This window comes from Leuciscus leuciscus (assembly GCF_965113295.1).
Source record: "Leuciscus leuciscus genome assembly, chromosome: 24".
NCBI lineage: Eukaryota > Metazoa > Chordata > Actinopteri > Cypriniformes > Leuciscidae > Leuciscus > Leuciscus leuciscus.
The window spans coordinates 21,345,176-21,364,553 of NC_138723.1; the positions used below are offsets into that span (position 1 = coordinate 21,345,176).

At 36.7% G+C, this 19,378-nt stretch overlaps 3 protein-coding genes across 5 annotated transcripts; 1 reads left to right on the forward strand and 2 right to left on the reverse strand.

The window, feature by feature from the left end:
* Nucleotides 1-1,116: 1,116 nt before the first annotated feature.
* On the reverse strand, nucleotides 1,117-10,092 carry LOC309488668 (cytokine receptor common subunit gamma-like). Its single transcript, XM_082156971.1, has 8 exons — nucleotides 9,937-10,092; nucleotides 6,682-6,769; nucleotides 6,426-6,598; nucleotides 6,194-6,330; nucleotides 5,757-5,922; nucleotides 2,684-2,783; nucleotides 2,474-2,570; nucleotides 1,117-2,378 (listed from the first exon to the last, which is right to left on the reverse strand). The coding sequence occupies exons 1-8, from the start codon at nucleotides 10,016-10,018 to the stop codon at nucleotides 2,130-2,132; spliced, it is 1,092 nt and encodes a 363-aa protein (XP_082013097.1). The 5' UTR covers nucleotides 10,019-10,092; the 3' UTR covers nucleotides 1,117-2,129.
* On the reverse strand, nucleotides 9,937-15,758 carry LOC309488666 (heat shock factor protein). 2 transcript variants are annotated; one of them, XM_082156969.1, is made up of 12 exons: nucleotides 15,503-15,758; nucleotides 14,121-14,229; nucleotides 13,892-14,022; nucleotides 13,660-13,775; nucleotides 13,177-13,252; nucleotides 13,037-13,098; nucleotides 12,822-12,936; nucleotides 12,560-12,648; nucleotides 12,239-12,379; nucleotides 11,594-11,690; nucleotides 11,380-11,488; nucleotides 9,937-11,240 (listed from the first exon to the last, which is right to left on the reverse strand). In XM_082156969.1, the coding sequence occupies exons 1-12, from the start codon at nucleotides 15,611-15,613 to the stop codon at nucleotides 11,074-11,076; spliced, it is 1,323 nt and encodes a 440-aa protein (XP_082013095.1). In that variant the 5' UTR covers nucleotides 15,614-15,758; the 3' UTR covers nucleotides 9,937-11,073. The 2 variants fall into 2 exon arrangements, with proteins under 2 accessions (XP_082013095.1, XP_082013094.1); XM_082156968.1 differs by having other exon boundaries at nucleotides 12,560-12,678; nucleotides 15,503-15,757.
* Nucleotides 15,759-15,784: 26 nt separating this feature from the next.
* Nucleotides 15,785-19,261, forward strand: cfap298 (cilia and flagella associated protein 298). Of its 2 annotated transcripts, none has more exons than XM_082156976.1 (8): nucleotides 15,785-15,803; nucleotides 16,690-16,849; nucleotides 17,071-17,238; nucleotides 17,319-17,386; nucleotides 17,499-17,657; nucleotides 18,078-18,209; nucleotides 18,549-18,644; nucleotides 18,770-19,261. In XM_082156976.1, the coding sequence occupies exons 2-8, from the start codon at nucleotides 16,711-16,713 to the stop codon at nucleotides 18,878-18,880; spliced, it is 873 nt and encodes a 290-aa protein (XP_082013102.1). In that variant the 5' UTR covers nucleotides 15,785-15,803; nucleotides 16,690-16,710; the 3' UTR covers nucleotides 18,881-19,261. The 2 variants fall into 2 exon arrangements, with proteins under 2 accessions (XP_082013102.1, XP_082013101.1); XM_082156975.1 differs by lacking the exon at nucleotides 15,785-15,803 and adding an exon at nucleotides 16,340-16,401.
* Nucleotides 19,262-19,378: the final 117 nt, after the last annotated feature.

A 19,378-nucleotide genomic window follows, 5' to 3' on the forward strand; every position in this document is an offset into this window, starting at 1 on the left:
GCATCATGTCTAACTTTATATTTATTACACAGCAAATGAACCAATCAGAAGATGGACCATTGTCTTTGTTCAGTCTCGCCAGATTAAATGTATACAGGTAAGCACTGCAGTAAACAGTGTTGCCAGTAAGTTACTGTAAAAAACCCTTGAAAAGTCTAACAGTGTAGGCAAATATGGGAGAGGAGTTGTGAATGTCAGTGAAGCGACTCAACTAAGGCTGGTATACGTCACATGACAGTGACAACATAATTAATGTAGTATGTCTGGAATACATTAGAACAAAACATTTTAACAGTCGCAAAAAGAAGTACATATTCCTAGTATGCAATTTAAGACGCATTAATCGCTGTCACATTACAAAGGCTGCATCTTCTAGAGGTCACATTTGTCGGCCACATATTATGTCATCGGGGATGCCTCATTTCAGAAAAGTAACCATTAAGACTAATTCACACTGCGTTGACAGATGGCAACAGACACTTCGTTAGTTTTGTCGGATCAGTGTGTTACTGAGTCAGAGTCTGTTGGTGTCTGTCTGAGCTTGTTTTAGCAGATTGAACATGCTGAATCTGATTTAGAATGCCTTGAGAAGTGACGTGCTGTAATCTGGTGACTGTCGCCATTGGTTTGCGTCTGTCCGTGCAGTGTGAATTGGCCTTAGCTTGGATAAATGCAATTCTGTTTTGTACCTAGTTTTTAAACTAACAAAACTATTATGATGTTATGTGACAAACCATGTTTTATGGACATTTATAATTATAAATTATCTTGTAGACATGCACAGTACCAGATCATTTAAACTCTGTTATACACTCAAAATGCATGCTATTTATTCATAGTACATTTTTGGTAGTTTTTAAGAATCTTCTTATTTAAAATATTCATGTTGCTAAGACCTATCTCATTCTTTAGTGCGTGTCACATTAAGTTTTAACCAAGTACCTAAAAGTACCTTTTGTTTCATAAATATGAATTGTATTTAATGTTCTTGTAGTTATGAGCATAAGCCTCCCACTTCAACATCAGCTCGAACATCAGAATTGACTGTGAAAAATTAAATAAGAATAATCATTTACTCCAAATGTGTAAATAATCATCACAAACATTGTGATAAACTGTAGTTTAGCTGGTTTTATTCAGTGATTTTAAAAGCATTACATTCTTTAAACATAATATTTGTGTACAAACATCTACTCATCTTAAATCTTAAAATTGCAAGTTCACATACATTGTAAATGTTAAACATCCAAAAACATGTTGTTCAGTACTACTGATGAGCAACATGCTACAAATGCAAAAAATCCTGATGAAAACATACAGCTAATATACATTTCAGCAACATACAGGTGCTACCAACGTTGTTTAATTTTAAGATTTCAAATGCCTTTTTAAGACTTTTTTCCCCCCAAAGAGATACATTAAAAACAGTTGTAGTTAAAATAAAACTATTTGAAATGAAACTGCAACTACATTTCCAGTTGGCAGCAGCATGAATCACAAATAACTATTAAGCACTCTAAATCATGGTTTGGAAGGTGAAGGGCTTTTCCCACCAGTACACAAATCATACTCTAGAATTTACTTCTTTCTGCCAAATATATCTCTTATCAGAGACATCTTACACTATGATACAAAGCTCATTGCTTTAACAAAAATGTTAGTAGACAATCTTTTACTAGGCTTCCTACCTGTAACTACAGAATAACACACAATACACACAAATGAATAAAAAAAACTGAACAAGAGCAAACCATCTGGGGAAAAAACACATGAAAAATGCTTGCATGACTACTAAAATGGAGAAAATGAACGGCATCTTTATAAAAAAAAAAAAAAACAATTAAAATGACAAACACTACATTATCCTGCTTAAACAAAAGAACATAAGAAATTAAAACATTCAAATGTTTATCAATCCTTGTTTTGATATGTAACTTGACTCTGAGTTGATTTTTTAAAACAAAATGTGTGCAAAATGCCAATACTGGATTTCATTATTATTTAACATGAACAATTTTTTTTCACCTGTAAATGTTCTACTTTTCATCAATCAAAATTCTAATTTCATAACACTTATTTCTAAACTCTTAAACTGAATTGCCTCCGTCAGATTATACCTAGACATATACCTAGACTGGGTTATCCACTGGAGATGGGTCCTGGGTTGGTAGGGGTTCAGCAGGTCCAGCTATGGTGGAGGCTGATGAATAGCTATGCATGCATTGGTAATCTGACGACAGGTCTGTTGGGTTTGAGAGGATGCTTTCACTGTCACTGCTGGACTGGGACACCATTCTGTACTCGCGCACAGGACAGGCACGCTCTGTGAAATTGGGTTTGAAGCCGTTCTCCAGATCTTTAGGCATGGACAGCCATTTCTGTGTGAAAAAAAGATGATATATTCTCACATTCCCCTCTATGAATTAAAAAACAAATTCAAGGTACATGACTAAAAAACAAAAAAATTGCTTACCTCCATACTGTCATCATAATTGTCAAAAAGGGATGCAAGGTATTTGCTTACATTTCGTCCTGCATTTGGTACCACTGGTATTAAAATGATTCTTAATCTAAGGAACATTAAACATTAGATTAGAGTAAATAAAACACTTATAGACTTTTATTGTTGAAAATTATTAAACTAAAATGTTTAAAATTAATGGACAAAATGTTTTATTCTAACCTCTCACTACGGACCAGCAAGCAGGAGAGTATGACGAGTATTATTGTGGCTCCCACTGTATACAGCACCAGTGTCGTCACAGACACAGGAGCCAGACTCTCTGGGAAAAGAGTTGCCATTAAAGCCACTGCTGCACTTTTCATTATTGTTTTCAACTTAGCATATTTCCTAAATCTCTGCAAACATATTATGATATTTTTATGCTTTAGTATGGTAAAAATGCACTTAATACACACTAAATCCACACTATCTCTAATGCTGCCTCGGAGTGCCTTTTGTGTATCCCATCAATCATCATGTTCAGGAATTCAGGAATTCATATGCCCTGAAATCGTGAGATTGGCTAATTTAAATATATATTACATATAATTTGGAAGTAAAACAAAGTGCTGCACATTTTATTGTTGCTGAGATGGGTATGTGTATTTTGTAAAACGTTTGCAACTGCTTTTTATCACTTAATTACAAGCCTTTGTGTTCTTACAATGTACTAAATTGTCAGTTGTCACATAGAGACTACTGAACAGACATTTAGAACTTTATTTTAAAGCACTGAACATTAAAATGTGGAAATAAATCCGTAAATAAAGGGTGTGTTCACACTTGTAGTTTAGTTCACTTGGTTCGTTTTGTCTGGACCCCCCCAAAAAAAAAACATGTAGTCCTGCTTAGCTTAGCGTTCCCATTGGCATTTTTAACACCGAACTTAGATATACCGAACCTAAAGGCATAGGGATATGTTCGACCTGATTGGTCAGCTTTTATGGCGTATATTTCTAGACAGATCTGGGGAGATTAGAGATATGGATATTGATAGAGAGTATAATAATTATAATTAATTTGTTACATTTATATAGCGCTTTTCAGGGTACTCAAAGCACTTCACATTTGGAAGGGGGGAATCTCCTCAACCACCACCAATGTGCATCATCCACCTGGATGATGCGACGGCAGCCATATTGCGCCAGAATGCCCACCACACACCAGCTTACTGGTGGAGAGGAGACAGTGATGAAGCCAATCAGTATATGGGGATGATTAGGAGGCCATGATGGACAGGGGCCAATGGGCAAATTTGGCCAGGATGCCAGGGTTACACCCCTACTCTTTTCCAAAGGACATCCTGGGATTTTTAATGACCACAGAGTCAGGACCTCGGTTTAACGTCTCATCCAAAGGACGGTACTCTTTTGACAGTATAGTGTCCCCATCACTACACTGGGGCATTAGGACCCACACAGACCACAGGGTGAGCACTGAGCACCCCCTACTGGCTTCCCTAATACCTCTTCCAGCAGCAACCTGGTTTTCTCAGGAGGTCTCCCATCCAGGTACTGACCAGGCTCAGCCCTGCTTAGCTTCAGTGGGCAACCAGTCTTGGGCTACAGGGTGACATGGCTGCTGGCATAATAGTTTCCAAGAAATTATAAGAGGGGTGGCGAATGAAACTCTTCCTAAGAATTCTGGAAAAAGGCGAAGGAAATTGGTTCCATGGTGGACAGAGGAATGCAGAGAATTTGTAAGAGGTAGGAATACGGCCTTGAGGCAATTGAAACGGACTCATAATTATGACCATTTCTTTCAATATAAAAGAGCTCAAGCATTAGTAAAAAAAGACAATACGCAAGGTTAAGAGAAATTACTGGAGTGAGTTATGCAGCTCAATAGGTAGAATAACACCTGTGGGAGAAGTATGGGGTATGATAAGTAAGATGGGTGGCGTAAGGAGGGAATGGGACTACCCTGTACTGGTCAGTGGGAAGAAGGCAGTGACAGACAAGGAGAAGGCAGAGATGATGGCAAAAGCTTTTGTAGCAATACACAATTCTGATAACCTAGAGGGGGATTGGAAGAAAGGAAGGGAAGGACATTGAAGGCATATCCTGGAGTCTTGGAAAAAAGAGAGGAAGTGGACGATGCATTAAGTGTACCTTTTTCTAAGGCAGAGATGGAGAGAGTGATTACCAGTGAAGGGATGGCATCGCTAGGAGGAGATGAAATATGTTATCATGTTGTCTTTTATTGGTGAGATAGCATTAGGAAGACTGCTTAGACTATACTATAGAGTTAGAATTTAATTTCAAACTGGATTCAGGAAGGGTAGAGGGACAATGGATCCAGTGCTATGCCTGGAAGATGAAATAAGGAAATCCAGGTTAATAGAGAAACAGTGGTGACAATCTTCTAGATGTAGAGAAAGCGTATGAAATGATGTGGAAACAAGGGTTGTTGGTTAAATTAGATATTTTGGGAGTAGGACGGTAGGGCCTTTAACTGGGTGAAAGATTTCCTGTATGGACGCTCTATTCAGGTGAGAATTGGGGAAAAAATATCTGGTAGCTTCTTGTAGAAAACAGGACCCCTCAGGGCAGTGCTATTAGTCCTTTGCTCATCACCATCATGATAAATGATGTATTTTCGGATGTAGGGCCTGGGTCTCTTTCCACCTTTTCAGCGGTCTCGGTCTGCTTGTTTTGTTTCGCAACAGGGTTCGCATTAGCGTTCACACTCAATCAAATTAACTGCACACACCAGGGTTTGTTTTAATCGAACCAAACATGGCAAGTGTGAACGTGCCCCATCGGGTAGTCAAGTTCTTGAAGCCCATTTTAACACTTTCTTGGGCCAAACACAACATATGTCATGTAAGTAGACAAGTGGTTGAGTGCAATGATTGCATGTGTGGGTATTGGTACTCTCTGCCATAGTGTGTAAATAGTGAGAGACTCCCATCTTTAATGGATAAACCCTGAAATATCATCCTCAAGTATATTAATTATCCGAAGTGAAGAATTTATGACAAATACCTCACGTTCTAACATGTAAATCCATAAAAAGCATCCAATCCGGTGAAGCATAACAGAAGATAAGAAAATGACAAGATACATGTGCGCTGCAGTGCGTTGCGAGTGTAAGAGCGTGCGAAAGCAGAGAGAACTGTTTTGATTGGCTGTGATTGTGATAAACTGATCTGTCGTGTCACGCCCACTGATATATGTAAAGAACATTTGTATAGGCATATATCAGTGAGTGACTAGAGATAAGATGTGATAAGTTTGTCCTGCATTGGTACCTGTGTCGTTAGTCTTTAAAGATCCCCAGTACACAGACTCACTCCAGTCGCTCCAAAACTTAGACTCTCCGCAGGATGATGAGATTCGAGCCCTGACCTGGAACTCATACCGTTTTTTGGAGGGAAAAGTCAAAATGAAGGAGGTCCTGCTGCCCGAACTGGGGTTCTGGAGAGAGAGAAGTTGTTAACTGTGCCACGTTTTGTGTCTGGTTATCAGACGACCATAAGGTGAAATGCATAACAATAATTATTCAATTATTCGTTTATTTAATAGTTGCATAAAGGCAATATCAAATCACAATCTTGCTGTTTGTCTGAATATCAGCACAAGCTTTTAATAAGCTGTGAGAGGCTGTATTAAATAAATATTCAATTTGCACATGCTTCAAATGTAGCTCATCCAATCAGAATTAATTTTTATAATACAAATTTTATACCTTCCAGTCATTGTTATTTGTCCTGTGACGAACTTGACTCTCAATACAGCTGTCATCATTCGTGACATTCCAGTACAGCCACAGTTCAGCATCTTTTCTCTCCACCACAGACAGGTTGAACGGAGGGTTAAGCTTCACTGATTAGCAACACAGTATAACGTATCAGTCCATCAACCAGTTAATGCCATACAGTTGTTGTCAAGTCATAAGAAATATGAATAACTTTTCATACCATATTCTTTCAGAGTATGGTTCTGCTCTGTCACCAAACTGCCACTGTCACTGTACAGCCATGTTTTCAACGAATTAAACCTTTGTGTTCTTTTGTAGGGAAACTTGCAGCCCACATTAACACTGTTAATCTTGTGATATGTAGAACAATCCAGAATGTCGTAATGTGAAAACCTAAGAGAAATCAAAAGAAAATTGTTTGTCTTGATATTTTCATCTAAAATTACAGGTTTTTCTTTTTTGTTCAACATACGCACCTGCTCTTGAAACTGTAATTGTACTTGAGCCCATGATCACTCCATGTGCAGTTAACATAGTCCAGATTTATGACAAGGCAGTTTATTTCTGGGTAAAGATGAAAGAAACAGTATAGTGTATAGTAAATGCACCTTGGGTATACTTTGTAGAACCTTCATTTATTTACAAACTCCTGAGGTTCAATTTATAAGAAAAAAAAAAGTACAGCTTGTAATGCATATTGTTTGGCCATAGAGGATGCTCAGCATCAGGGGTCTCATTGCTTAGGATCCTTATTAAAAGTGTACGTGCGCCCGGAAGCCAAAAATGGCGTACACCAAAAAATATTCATGCCTTGTCCAAATACTGTACCCACACTTGCGGTCTTTGCACTTGACCACTTGTCTACTTGCATGACGTATTTCCTCTATTTGGCCCAAGTGTTCAAGTAGGCGTAAAGACTGCAAGAGACTTTTGATTACTCGATGGGACATATTTATTGTCTTGCAAAAAATGCAAGTGCTTACAGAGATTTTATTTATTATATTTTCAATACTTTGCATTTCAGTCTGTTCAGTAGTCGCTTTGTAACTAACAGAAGACACAAATTTAAAATGGTGGTGCTTCTAATTAAGTGATAAAAACAGTATTAATTTAAATTACATTGGAATGTTTTCCTCGACATCTCGCAATTTCGGGGCACATGAGGTCCCGGACATAATGTATGATGGGATACACTTAGCCTCGAATACCGCTCCGAATGGTGTCCCATTTTTAAAACATGGGGCAGTCTTGCGCACTTACTTCCTGTCGCGTAAACGCGCTCTCAAGTGGCCAAGACCTTAAGTGTGGGTATTTGGACAAGGCATCAGACTTATAAAACCGTGCGTACGCCAGAACCTGCGCAAAATTCCCTTTATAAATCCCAGTCAGTTATTATTATTATTACTATTATTATTATTACTATTATTACAACTTTCATTTCCAACCAAAATCTGTCTGACCGACATTTTGGTTGGAAATGAAAGTTGGGTTGACGTCACGTCAGACTGACGTCAACATCCGATGTCGGACAGACGTTGGATTTTGGTAAGAAATGAAAGTTGGGTTAACGTCAGAACCCAACGTCAGCCTGAGGTCGAGGTCGGATGTTGACGTCAGTCTGAAGTTGGATATTGACGTCAACCCAACTTTTTTCTCTGTGCGTTTCCCAAAAAAAAGGAAAAAACATTAACGTGCAACAAGTAGGCTGCACGCTTAAATCGCTGCCTGTTCAAGGAGTGCTGAAATCAATTACTCATCATTAAAGTCATTTTGGCTTCATACTTTTGACATAAAGTTAAATATTTGTCATACCTGACCAGAAGATGTTCAAATAAATGTCACATTAGACAATGAAGTTGTAGCTTGTGTTTGAATAAATAATTACGCATCTTAAACCCAGCAAACACATTTACGTTGTGGCAACGTCTGTGACATGTTGCATTTCTGCTATGGCAACGTCGCTGTCTATGTACTCGCAACATTATTACAACGTAGAATTGTAAAGGCGGGCATACACTGTACGATTTTCGTCCGATTTTGAGCCGAATTCTGACTCGAGTCCTGCGACTCTTTTTCGGGTCGGGCCGATTTTCAGCTTTGTCGTTCGTCGTTTGTCGTGCAGTGTACAGGGGTAAACGAGAGGCGATTAACCTCTCCCGACAGGTGTTGTGCCAAATTTTGACCCCCTGCCAAATTATTACCCCCCTTGTTGAAGTCAGTACCTGATTGCCTAATCCTAACCCCACCCCACCCCTAATCCTAACCCCTCCCCCACAACTAATCCTAAACCTACCAATACTAGGGGGGTAATAATTTGGCAGGGGTTGAAATTCGGCTCAACACCGGCAATCGGATGGTCGGATGAATTCCAGGCATGTCGGAAATTTTGGCCGCTCCTCGTGACTATATCGCACAGTTGAAGCAAAGCTACGAACCGATTGCCCTAAACTCAGTGTTTTTTTCCCTCACTGCGCCTGCGCGAAAACACAAGTTTAACCATTTCATCTGCAGCAAAAAACAAAACAAAACAAAAAACAAAAAGAGGAAGATCAAACTGTAGATCAAACTAGCTACAAATGACTGTTGGATTAACCATTACCCACGTCTTCCAAGCCACCTGCGATGTATCTATACCGTGCCTCTTTTATAATTTGTTAAACAATGTTTTTGAAATAAAGCTGTTTTTAATTTTCATTGATGACTAATTATTGCAGTGTTCGGACATATTATAGACTGTTAATAATTAATTATATGCCTATAATTCATTGTAATCGACCTAAATGTTTTAGACAATTTTCAATAAGGAGGAAGCTTCTATGTAATATTTTATTATCCTCACAAGCGCGTTGGTTATGCGGTGATGCGCTATGAAATTATTGCGTGGCAAATTAATTATAATAGCCTGTTAGTTTAATAATAAAAATAGCCTATAGGCCTTCCCTAATAATAATAATAATAATACAAAAATAATAATAATAATTTAATACATAAATTGGAAATGCTAAATCATTTTGATATTGATAGCTGATGCTTGTTTTGACAATAACTCTGGATACATGGTATGCCGTACGCCTCTTTCAGGGCCTGTTTTGTGCTTACGCAACGGTTATAAATGAGGCCCCAGAGGACCAGACAGACACGGTTACATACAGGAAGTATGTTTTTTTTTTAAGTCAAAAACACTATTTTATTCAATCTTACTGATTAAACTTAAAAGTAAACTCATATGTCTTGCATAAAAATTCTTAGACTATTTTAATACAGTAATTTGTATAAAAAACTAAACCGAAAAGGTTGTAACTCATTTGCGTGTACGGCATGGCAGATCAGACATTTTGGAAAGCAATCGTCTGAACATTTTGTCAACTTCTCAGCGACAGGTTTCTGAAGAACTTCACAATTTCATGAGTAGTACTGAATGGTCACCTCTTCTGATGAAATAATCTCTGTGGCCAGACTTTTTAGGCCCTATATATGTTAACATATTATATTTCAACATCTTAAATGTTGCACAACCATTACTTCCGTATAATTTGTATATAAAACCACAAAATGGGGAGGAAATTAATAAAAATACGACGTACCCTACCCTGATTTAAGTCGTTTCGAAATTACTTTGGTAAATCTTTAAAAAAAAAGGTTTTATATGTTTTGTAAAGGCAACATAATGTCAAATCTAATAATAAAGAAAAAAAAACATTTTATTTTCAAAATAGTTATATGATACTCACTCGGTTCGGTTGATGCTGAAAATGTAAATGAAGGAATATTCCCAAGGAAAAGACTGACTACTAGTAATATCATCTTGGACATGTTTACATAACTCACTTGTTTTCTGTCTGTTTCAGTCTTCACTGTTCTGCTCTAAATGTATCTGCTCTTTGTGGGTTGAGGTATCTATTTCCTGTTCACCAGAAACCACTTTTTTTGCTCACTGCCTGTTATGAAAAGAACTGAATGCTAAATGTGTGTATAAAAGAAAATAGTAATTAGATTAGGATTTAGAAGAAATAGGAATTAGAAGAACTTTTTTTAAATTTTTTATTACAGTTCACTTTTACATAAAAACACACTGTTATCAAAAACCTAAAATAAGCAATACTAATATATGTATAAGGAATAAATATATATTCTGACCTTTAGTTACATGTAGACATTGTATATAACAATCAAGTACAACAAAATAAATGTTTCACATCACAATTCATATTGTAAACAAACTTTGCACTTCTGTGCTATCATACAATTGGCTACCATATCTTTATTTCAGTGGGGAAATGTACTGTTCTGAAGAAGATAAACCATTAAACAAACTGATAATCAAATATATTTTTGCATCATATGTAAGAGATGCTATGATACATTTTGATAGTTTTATTGTACATATATTTTTATATTTATATGGTACATCAATATCAAGTAACTTGCGTACAAGATTAGTTCTATGTGCCAAAAAAAGGGGGATTTATAAATGTAAATGTACTGATTTAGAAATCTAATTCTCATCATGGCGACCTTCCCACACAAATACTGACTTTAAACCAGCACCCAATTCAGAGGTTGAGTTTACAAAAAAAATTCCACCATTTACAGACTTTTTAAAACATTGAGAAGATTCAGAGTGCTTTCTGTCATTTTGCTCTACTGCATTCCCCTACATGAAATTAGACTAAAAGTTATTGTGAAATCAATCTGAAAATGAAAGAAATGTACATTATTTATATAATTTACCAATTGACAAATATCAAAACGTGCCTGAACCCTTAATCAAATGACAGGACTATCAACTCTCAACTGGGCCGTTTCAGATAGCACTTTTCTCTATCAACCACCATATCACAATATCAAATGACCCATGCAGTAGAGCTTTAAATGACAAAAGAGAGCTCTAAGGGCAGTGTAGTGTTAGTGAAGGAGAAGCTGGACGCATCCTGCGCCATCTGCAGCAGAGACTGTAAAATATCTGAATACTCTTCACCATCATAGCGCTCCTGCTCCGAGTCTGCATTTTCTTGCAGGCTTCTCTGCTGTATAACTGCACAAAAACAATATATTTAACAGAGAAACTTGAAAAAAAAAATGTGTAAACGTGTAAGTTCTGAGTTCATGTGGTTTTGTGCAGGAAATTCATGTGTGGGTCTAGGATGGTGTGAGAGGGAAGCGTGGGAGAATACCTGTGTCGGTTTGAGGTAGCGTGTCAGCTTCATTCTGGCCTCTCTGTTTGATCTTGGTTTCTGTGATAGAGTCTTTAACAGCGGAAACATGGCAGCCAGGACTAAAGATCTAACATGAACAAGAAATCAGACACATCAGATATGTTAACTACGTATAACTCAAGCACTGCGCTCTTGTAATAACCTCTGTGTTGTGTGATGTTGCAAGCCAGACCTTGCTGAAATTGTCCAGGTCTGGTGAAGGTGGAGAGCAGGAGCGGATCGCTGCTAAACTGGAGTCAATAAGCTCCAGTGGATCAGACACATCAATTCTGCTCTCAAGAGAAGAGGGGGAGTGAAATATTAGAGATGAACATTAAAGTCAACATGATGTGGCTTGGTGCGATTATCAAATGGCGAAGCCAGCGATTTATTTAAATTAAATACATTTGCTGCGTTTCACCAGAAGCATTTATAAACCTGTTGCCAGCAAAAGACAAGCTTTAACCCAGCAGTTTCCTGTCAAAATAAAAGCTCAGTGGTTTAACGTTTGAAAATAGATTAAGACACAAATATTAGTATTATAATTTTACAGTTGTACTTATTTTATTATACAATTTTTCTTAAATACTATTTTTAGAGTGAAATAGTCTAGTAATATTTCTTATTTTGTTTAATATATTTATTTTCTTGTCATCTTGATATTATATTTTTTTTTTTTTTTTGTGGCAACAAACATGGAAAATCACATTCACAATTTTGATAATAAAAATCACTATTAGACTTTCCCCCACATTGTGCAGCCCAATGAAGTATTGTACAGAGTTACTGATAGAACAGGGATGAGTTACAAATGATCAAATAAATGACAGGCACGAACCTTTCCGAGGGTATTTCCTCAAACTCCTGGACAGTCGGGTCATCCAGCAAAGACAACGCCAGCTCCATGGAGGGCAGAGTCGGGGAGGCGGGGGATAAGAATGGTTGGAGAGTTACAGGAAGGCTTTCTGTCTCAGCCTCTCTGTAAAACAGAAAAAGGAACGAAACCAGAAAAGAAACTGAATCTCTGAAAAATACTTTCATTTCCTTTTTTACACATTAAAGAAGAATGTTTAAAAACCTCAAAAGATTATAATTATACAAAACATGACTCCTGTGTGTGTAGAGGATGATGACTACAGGTGGACTGCTGCTGTCTTACTTGATAGGCTCAGGTGTTTGATCCAGCAGGTTGGTGATGTCAGAGATGATCGTACCATTTGAGTACACGTCAGCAGGTGACGCATCCAGCTGCCCAGAAACCCAAAGTGGTGTCACTTCCTTTCAATGTAACAGAAATCGAGCTACTTTTATAACTAAACAGCATTGTGTTTGATGAAGTGACTTCATAATTCATATGTTAAACATGGAATAATTTACCACTTAATAATTTAAGTAGGTCAAACTAAGATTTTAGCAGGTACCTCTTGCAACGAAGGGATTTCTTGGAGGGAGGAAGTGCTTTGGGTGTGATTAACACTGAAGGAACGGGCGTATTTCGGTGCTGACTGAAATTCGACAGAATTGTCGATCATAGGGCTGTTTGAAAGGAAATGTGATGCAAGAAGTGAGAACTAAAAGAGCAGACGAGCATTTCTCACTGACTAAGAATATTTTGTGTGCTTTAAGTAAAACTTACAGTCTCCTTTTGCAACCTTTGATCCCATTTGATTGGACGCTGTTGATGATGAACTTTATAATCTGAAAAGAAGTGAAATAAGGATCAGTTGTGTATAGTGCCATTTATATATATATATAAAATGTGTATTTTTCATTTACCTTGCGTATGATTTTGTGCTGCTGCTGATAGTTCTGTCTTAACAAGTCCAGTTCTCTCCACAAACTCTCGTTATCCCTTCAGGAACGGATAAATGGTTAAAAAAAATGGTTCTTTTTAGTCATGGTAGAGAATCAAGTATAGCAAGGATGCATTAAATTGACCAAAAGTGACAGTAAAGACATTTATAATGTTACAAAAGATTTCTATTACAAATGAATGCTGTTCTTTCGAACTTTCTATTCATCCAAAAATCCTGAAAAATGTGAAGTGAACTAGGTTTCCACTAAAATATTAAGCTATTTTCAACTTTGATAATAAGATGAAATGTTTCTTGAGCACCAAAGCAGCATTTTTGAATAATTTCTACTTTGCCTTTATTGGAATGAATTACATTTTAAAATATATTAAGTGCACAAACGAGGCTGAAGTTTACTGTAGGTTTACACTGATGAATAGTGTACTTGTCTTGGAGGAAGGCTCACCTGCACAAAGCCATGAGTTTGAGGTCTGAGGAGTCTTGCCAGCCTTTGACATGACTAACCTGAACGAGTACCTGTGAGATCTGCCCTCCCTCTTCAACTCCACGGCTAACTGACACCTAGTCATGAAATCATATATACAACACAAATGTATCTTACTTAGCATAGCAACTGCTTTGCAGATATCACTGCAGTTTGAGTACAGCACAAGTATGATAAGGTTTATCGGCTTCACCTTCCTGCGGATGAGGCCCAACAGATGGGGTTGAGCTCTGTGGAAGTCCTCGTGCTGAAACTCAACACAATTTACCTGCCCGTCAGCTTTTGGCAAGCCGGCGTCTACATGTACCACTTTGTGGAAGCCATCTGTATGTGGAGGTCAGACACATACAGTATCATCTATCATGCTATATTGATACATATATTATCATTGTATATCTTATCATCATTAGCTGAACACCTACACATGTTAAGCTGGCGCACAAAGCTGGTCATGTTGCTATGTTTGAAGTAAAGGGGCAGGACTTCCCTGCTAAACCGTTGCTCATCCTGGACAAGAAAACTGCAGCCATCCTAACAGACAGGAAACAGGCGGATGTGGTTTGTTATATCTGTTAAACTACTTCTAAAGAAGAGCGCATTCTGGTCTGGCATGAAACACTATTTTGAGCTTGAAGGTCACTTGCACTCATCAACATAACGCAGGTTTCTTTCTATAATCAGTTTGCTTCCTGAATTCTATTACAGTTTACTTATTTTAACCTGAAATGTTTTGCACAGCTCATGTTTATAAAAACTCACAATCGAATAAGGCAGGCACTAGTGCACTCAAATGTGCAAGCACTAGTGTTTGTTACAAATGCCTGCTTGAAGAAAAACAATTCAGATTAGTTAAATATTAGTAAAACAATTAATATCTGTAATATTGATATATAATAACATTAATAAATAAATCATTTTAATATATAATCATTGATATAGTACATATTAATTATTGATTTATTCAGCATAATATACTTAATATAATTGTTATGGTGGTTATATATAATATATAGGTGGTTCTGTTAAAAAAAAATAACTTCAAGGAAAATAAAGTCATATTTGCATACATATACAACTGAATAATACAAAAAGTTAATATCCATAAAGTCATTCAATTGTAATAGTAAAAAATATCACACTTTAAAACTTTCAATTCACTACTTTGCATTGTTCAAAATACATAACAAAAATATTAAATAATTTAAATGGTGTTTAATAAAGGTTCTACTTTATTTAATTAGAAACATTTCTACTCTCTAGTCATTTCTAGTCTAAGGCAGATTTTTTTTTTTTTTTTTTTTTGATGGATGTTTATGATAAACGTTCTATTTTGGGGGCGGAAACATGACGTTCCGAAATCTGTCACATGATGCATCTGTTCAGAGCGCGCTGTTCCAATCCAAACTCATTCTTGCAGGCAACTTTAGTTCGCAAGTTCTAATAATATAATGCGCAGCGATTGGACGGACAGTGGACCAATAGCGAGCTACCTCCACCGACATCAGCACAGTACACGTGGATCTGTTTTGTAAACTAGGTCAGACAGCGTTTTACTAATATGGCACCTGATTACATCAGAATAAACGTCTACTGGGCAATGTTAAATGAATAACAAGAAGTTCTGAAGACTTTATTATTATTGTGAAGTTCATATTCTGAAGAGTTAATCTTATCTGTACTGTTTGTTGTTTGTATTACGATATATACAAGACATGTAATACTGTAAATAAAGAACCACTATATAACAATTATCTAATAAACAGAAGTTAAATTAAATCATCTGTATTCTACATAAAACACTCACTTGGCTCCAGCAGATCAATTCGTTCGTTGACTCAGCCTCTACAAGTGCCCAAAGTTTGCTGACAAATGCTGGGACACTATTACTGTGTTTCATCTCTCCTGTTAAAATCATAACCTTTCTGTCTTCTGTGAAGATAAATGTCACACTGCTCTAGACATTCGCCGAGTGTGAGGAGCATAGACAGTATATAAACGGTGAGGAGTCCCAGGCTGACCAACACGTGAATATTCCTGCTGCGACACACCCCATTGTCCCTATCCACCAATCATCAACATGGCTCTCTATAGTACACATCAGTCTTGTACGTATTTTACCTGCCTGTCTTACATAATCACTCACTTAAAATAAATGAACTTTTGCTGTATGAAAATATACTCTGATAAAGAGCTCAAACAAAGTCCCTTTCAAGGCTCAAATACCCGAATTTGTCTTATTATAATAAACAACAGCTAAATCTTTTACGCGTCTAAATTAATTAGACAAATTAACGTTGTTGTGGTTTAACAGCATGGTTTTATTATATGCAATAACTTATAAATGTAAATTATATAATCATAAATAAATTATACAATTTAGATTATTATAAAAAAAATGTGTAAATTATAATAAATCATAAACCCTTACAGTAACCAGTGAGTAAATATTTATCACGCATGTATATTATATAAGTGAATGCACATGAGTATGTAGAATTATTGAAAACTAAAATTCGTGTTAAATTAATTAAGTAAACTACTTTGTATGAAACTAAAAACGAGTGAACCTATAATCTGACTCTTTGGTGACGCATAACGTTAAGCGTTTAAAGAGACTTTTATTTTGAATTAGCCACTTCCTGTGGAAATAGTATCGTGACAGTAAAAGTCTGCTGCCTGTTGTGTTGGTGCACTGAATCAAGAGTAAGTATATTTTGATTAATTTGATAGTGGAAATGAGTTTAAAATCATTATTTATCGATTTCTATTCTGTTACTTGTATTATTAATTTCATGCCTCAAAATCATATTTTCTGCGACGTGCCCGCACAGCATGCTAGAATTTTCTTGAAACGCGATGTTATGGGTGCCATGGCAACACACACAAACACACTCAGCCGCGAGTTGCTCGACATCTCAAACATCTCACTTGTCGTCCTGTGGTTTTATATACTTTCCCTTCAAATCTCAGATTTATAATATTCCTGCACAGGACTGATTCAGCAAGTGAGAGATGGTTCAGCTGCACGTCAAACGAGGAGATGAGAGTCAGTTTCTCTTCAATACTACAGTGGATGTCTCTATTGAGACACTGTCCCAGCAGATCAGCGCGGTCTACAATGGAAGATTAAAAGTGGACAGGATCTGCTCTGGTATGACAATGAGTTTGTGGTGAAAACAGTAAAAATGCCTCATATTCTTTGGGTTTAGCTAATTTATGTTCTTGATCGACAAGTTCATACATAACGTTAAATGGATTTTAAAAATGCATGTATTTTGTCAGTGGCAGTTACAAGTTAGCAAATGATAGAAGTCAAGTACTCACAAGTGTAAAAATGCACAACCATGACACTTTTCATTTGTATCTCCATAGAAATTCCAGAGCTGGCAGATCATGGGATCTCTCTTCCACCAAATATGCAGGGCCTGGCCGATGATCAGATCATGGAGCTCAAACTAAAGGATGAATGGGAAGACCGCTGCATTCCCAGCGGTGGTGCTGAGTTTAAGAAGGATGAGATTGGACGTCGAAATGGACATGGTAGTCATCATGTCACATTTAAAGTTTAAGTTTGAATTGCCTCATTAATTGGTATAACTGTGCTCTACTTTTCCATTTAGCTCCAAATGAGAAGATGAAAGATGTTTTAAGGAAAACAATGGAGGAAGCCAAGGCTTTAATCTCAAACGTATGAAGCTGTTCTTAATACATTGTTACCCTTCTGATATTATTGTGTGTATATAATTATATATGTATGTATGTTTATTTATATAATTATATCTTTTTTCTTCTGTCTATAGAAACAAGTAAGAGCAAACGTCTGTGTCACCATGGATATGGTCAAAGAGGCTCTAGACCAGTTGCGAGGAGCTGTGATGATAGTTTACCCAATGGGACTGCCTCCACATGATCCAATTAGGATGGAGTTTGAAAATCAAGAGGATCTTACTGGAACACAGGTTTGAGATTTTTTCAAATTTAAAATTGTCATTACCCTTGTGTTACAACACACCTGTATGACTTTCTTTTATGGAATAAAAAAGAAGATATTTCGAGAAACGTCTTAGTGTTTTTTTTGCCCATTCAATGGAAGTCAATGGGCTTCAATGTTGTTTGGTACCCAACATTCTTCAAAACATCTTCTTTTGTGTTCTGAAAAAGAAAGAAAGTCATATAGGTTTGAAATGACATGAGGGTGAGTAAATGATGATTGAAATGAAAGCTTTTAATCTTTGGGTGGAATGTTCCTCTTAAATAACTACATGCACATTGCAGGGTTTGCATTTTAACTTCATAAATAAAACAGACTAGTGCAATTTTATTTATTTGTTTGATGAACATAAAAGCTGTAATACTGATATGAAGGCTTTCCACTGCAGGCCTCATTACAAGTGATCCCAGATGAAGATGCTCAGCTGTGGTGGGCATCTAAAGAACTGCAGAGGGGCAAAAAGCTGCAAGATTATGTTGGGAAAAATGAGAAAACGAAAATTATAGTGAAAATTCAGAAAGTAAGTGTTAAGTGTGAATTTTAGTAATTTTTTGTGTGTGACCTTGATCTGGGGCCAGTTGCATAAACATGTTAAGACTGTGTTTTAAGAACTAGTATGACCAACTAGCAGTTAGTTAGGGGTAATCAGTCTTCTGTAATTCTGTATCAAATTAGATCAATCTAGATTTTATGTATCTGGCTTAAAAAATGTATGAAAAGTCTTAAAGAAAGAAAAAAGATAACTAATTGATGCAACCGGCCCCTGGTGTTTGAACATATCTGCAAATAATTCAATTTGGCCATGGTTTTCCATTAAATGAAATGAAAACTGATCACCATCTTCACGTTTTCATTATAGAGAGGCCAGGGCGCACCAGCACGAGAACCTCTAGTAGGTGAAGATGAACAAAAACAGATGATGCTGCACTATTACAAGAGGCAGGAAGAACTGAAAGTGAGTGAAGCTTCTAATTCTTTTGTTTTTATTTTATATCCTCATTGTATATTGTATTGTGTGTGTGTACGTGTTTTATATTTTATTGTAGAGCATTCATCATTGTTTTGTCTGTTTTGCTCTAGAAACTAGAAGAGGTAGATGACGACACACATCTTCAGTCCAGTTGGTCGGACAGACAGGCCCTAAAAAGACAGTTCCAGGGACTCACAAATATCAAATGGGGCCCAAGATAGATTAACAGAGAAAATCACAGATTTTCTACAATAACTGTTTGGCACATCAGAGACCTTAAACTCGTCTACAGCCATTTTTATGCAATTTGATGCCTTAATTACATATGAAAGGTTTTAAAGGAGTAGTTAACTTCAGAATTAAAATTTCCTGATAATTTACTCACCGCCATGTCATCCAATATGTTCATGTCTTTCTTTCTTCAGTCGAAAAGAAATTATGGTTTTCGAGGAAAACATTCCAGAACTTTTCTCCATATAGTGGACTTCAATAGGAACCAACGGGTTGAAGGTCCAAATTGCAGTTTCAATGCAGCTTCAAAGGGCTCTACACGATCCCAGCCGCAGAATAAGGGTCTTATCTAGCCAAACGATTAGTCATTTTCTAAAAAAAAACAAAAACCATTTATATACTTTTTAACCACAAATGCACGTCCACGACTTCATGCATTACGTAATCACATTGGAAAGGTCAGGCGGTAACCTGATGTAGGCGGAAAA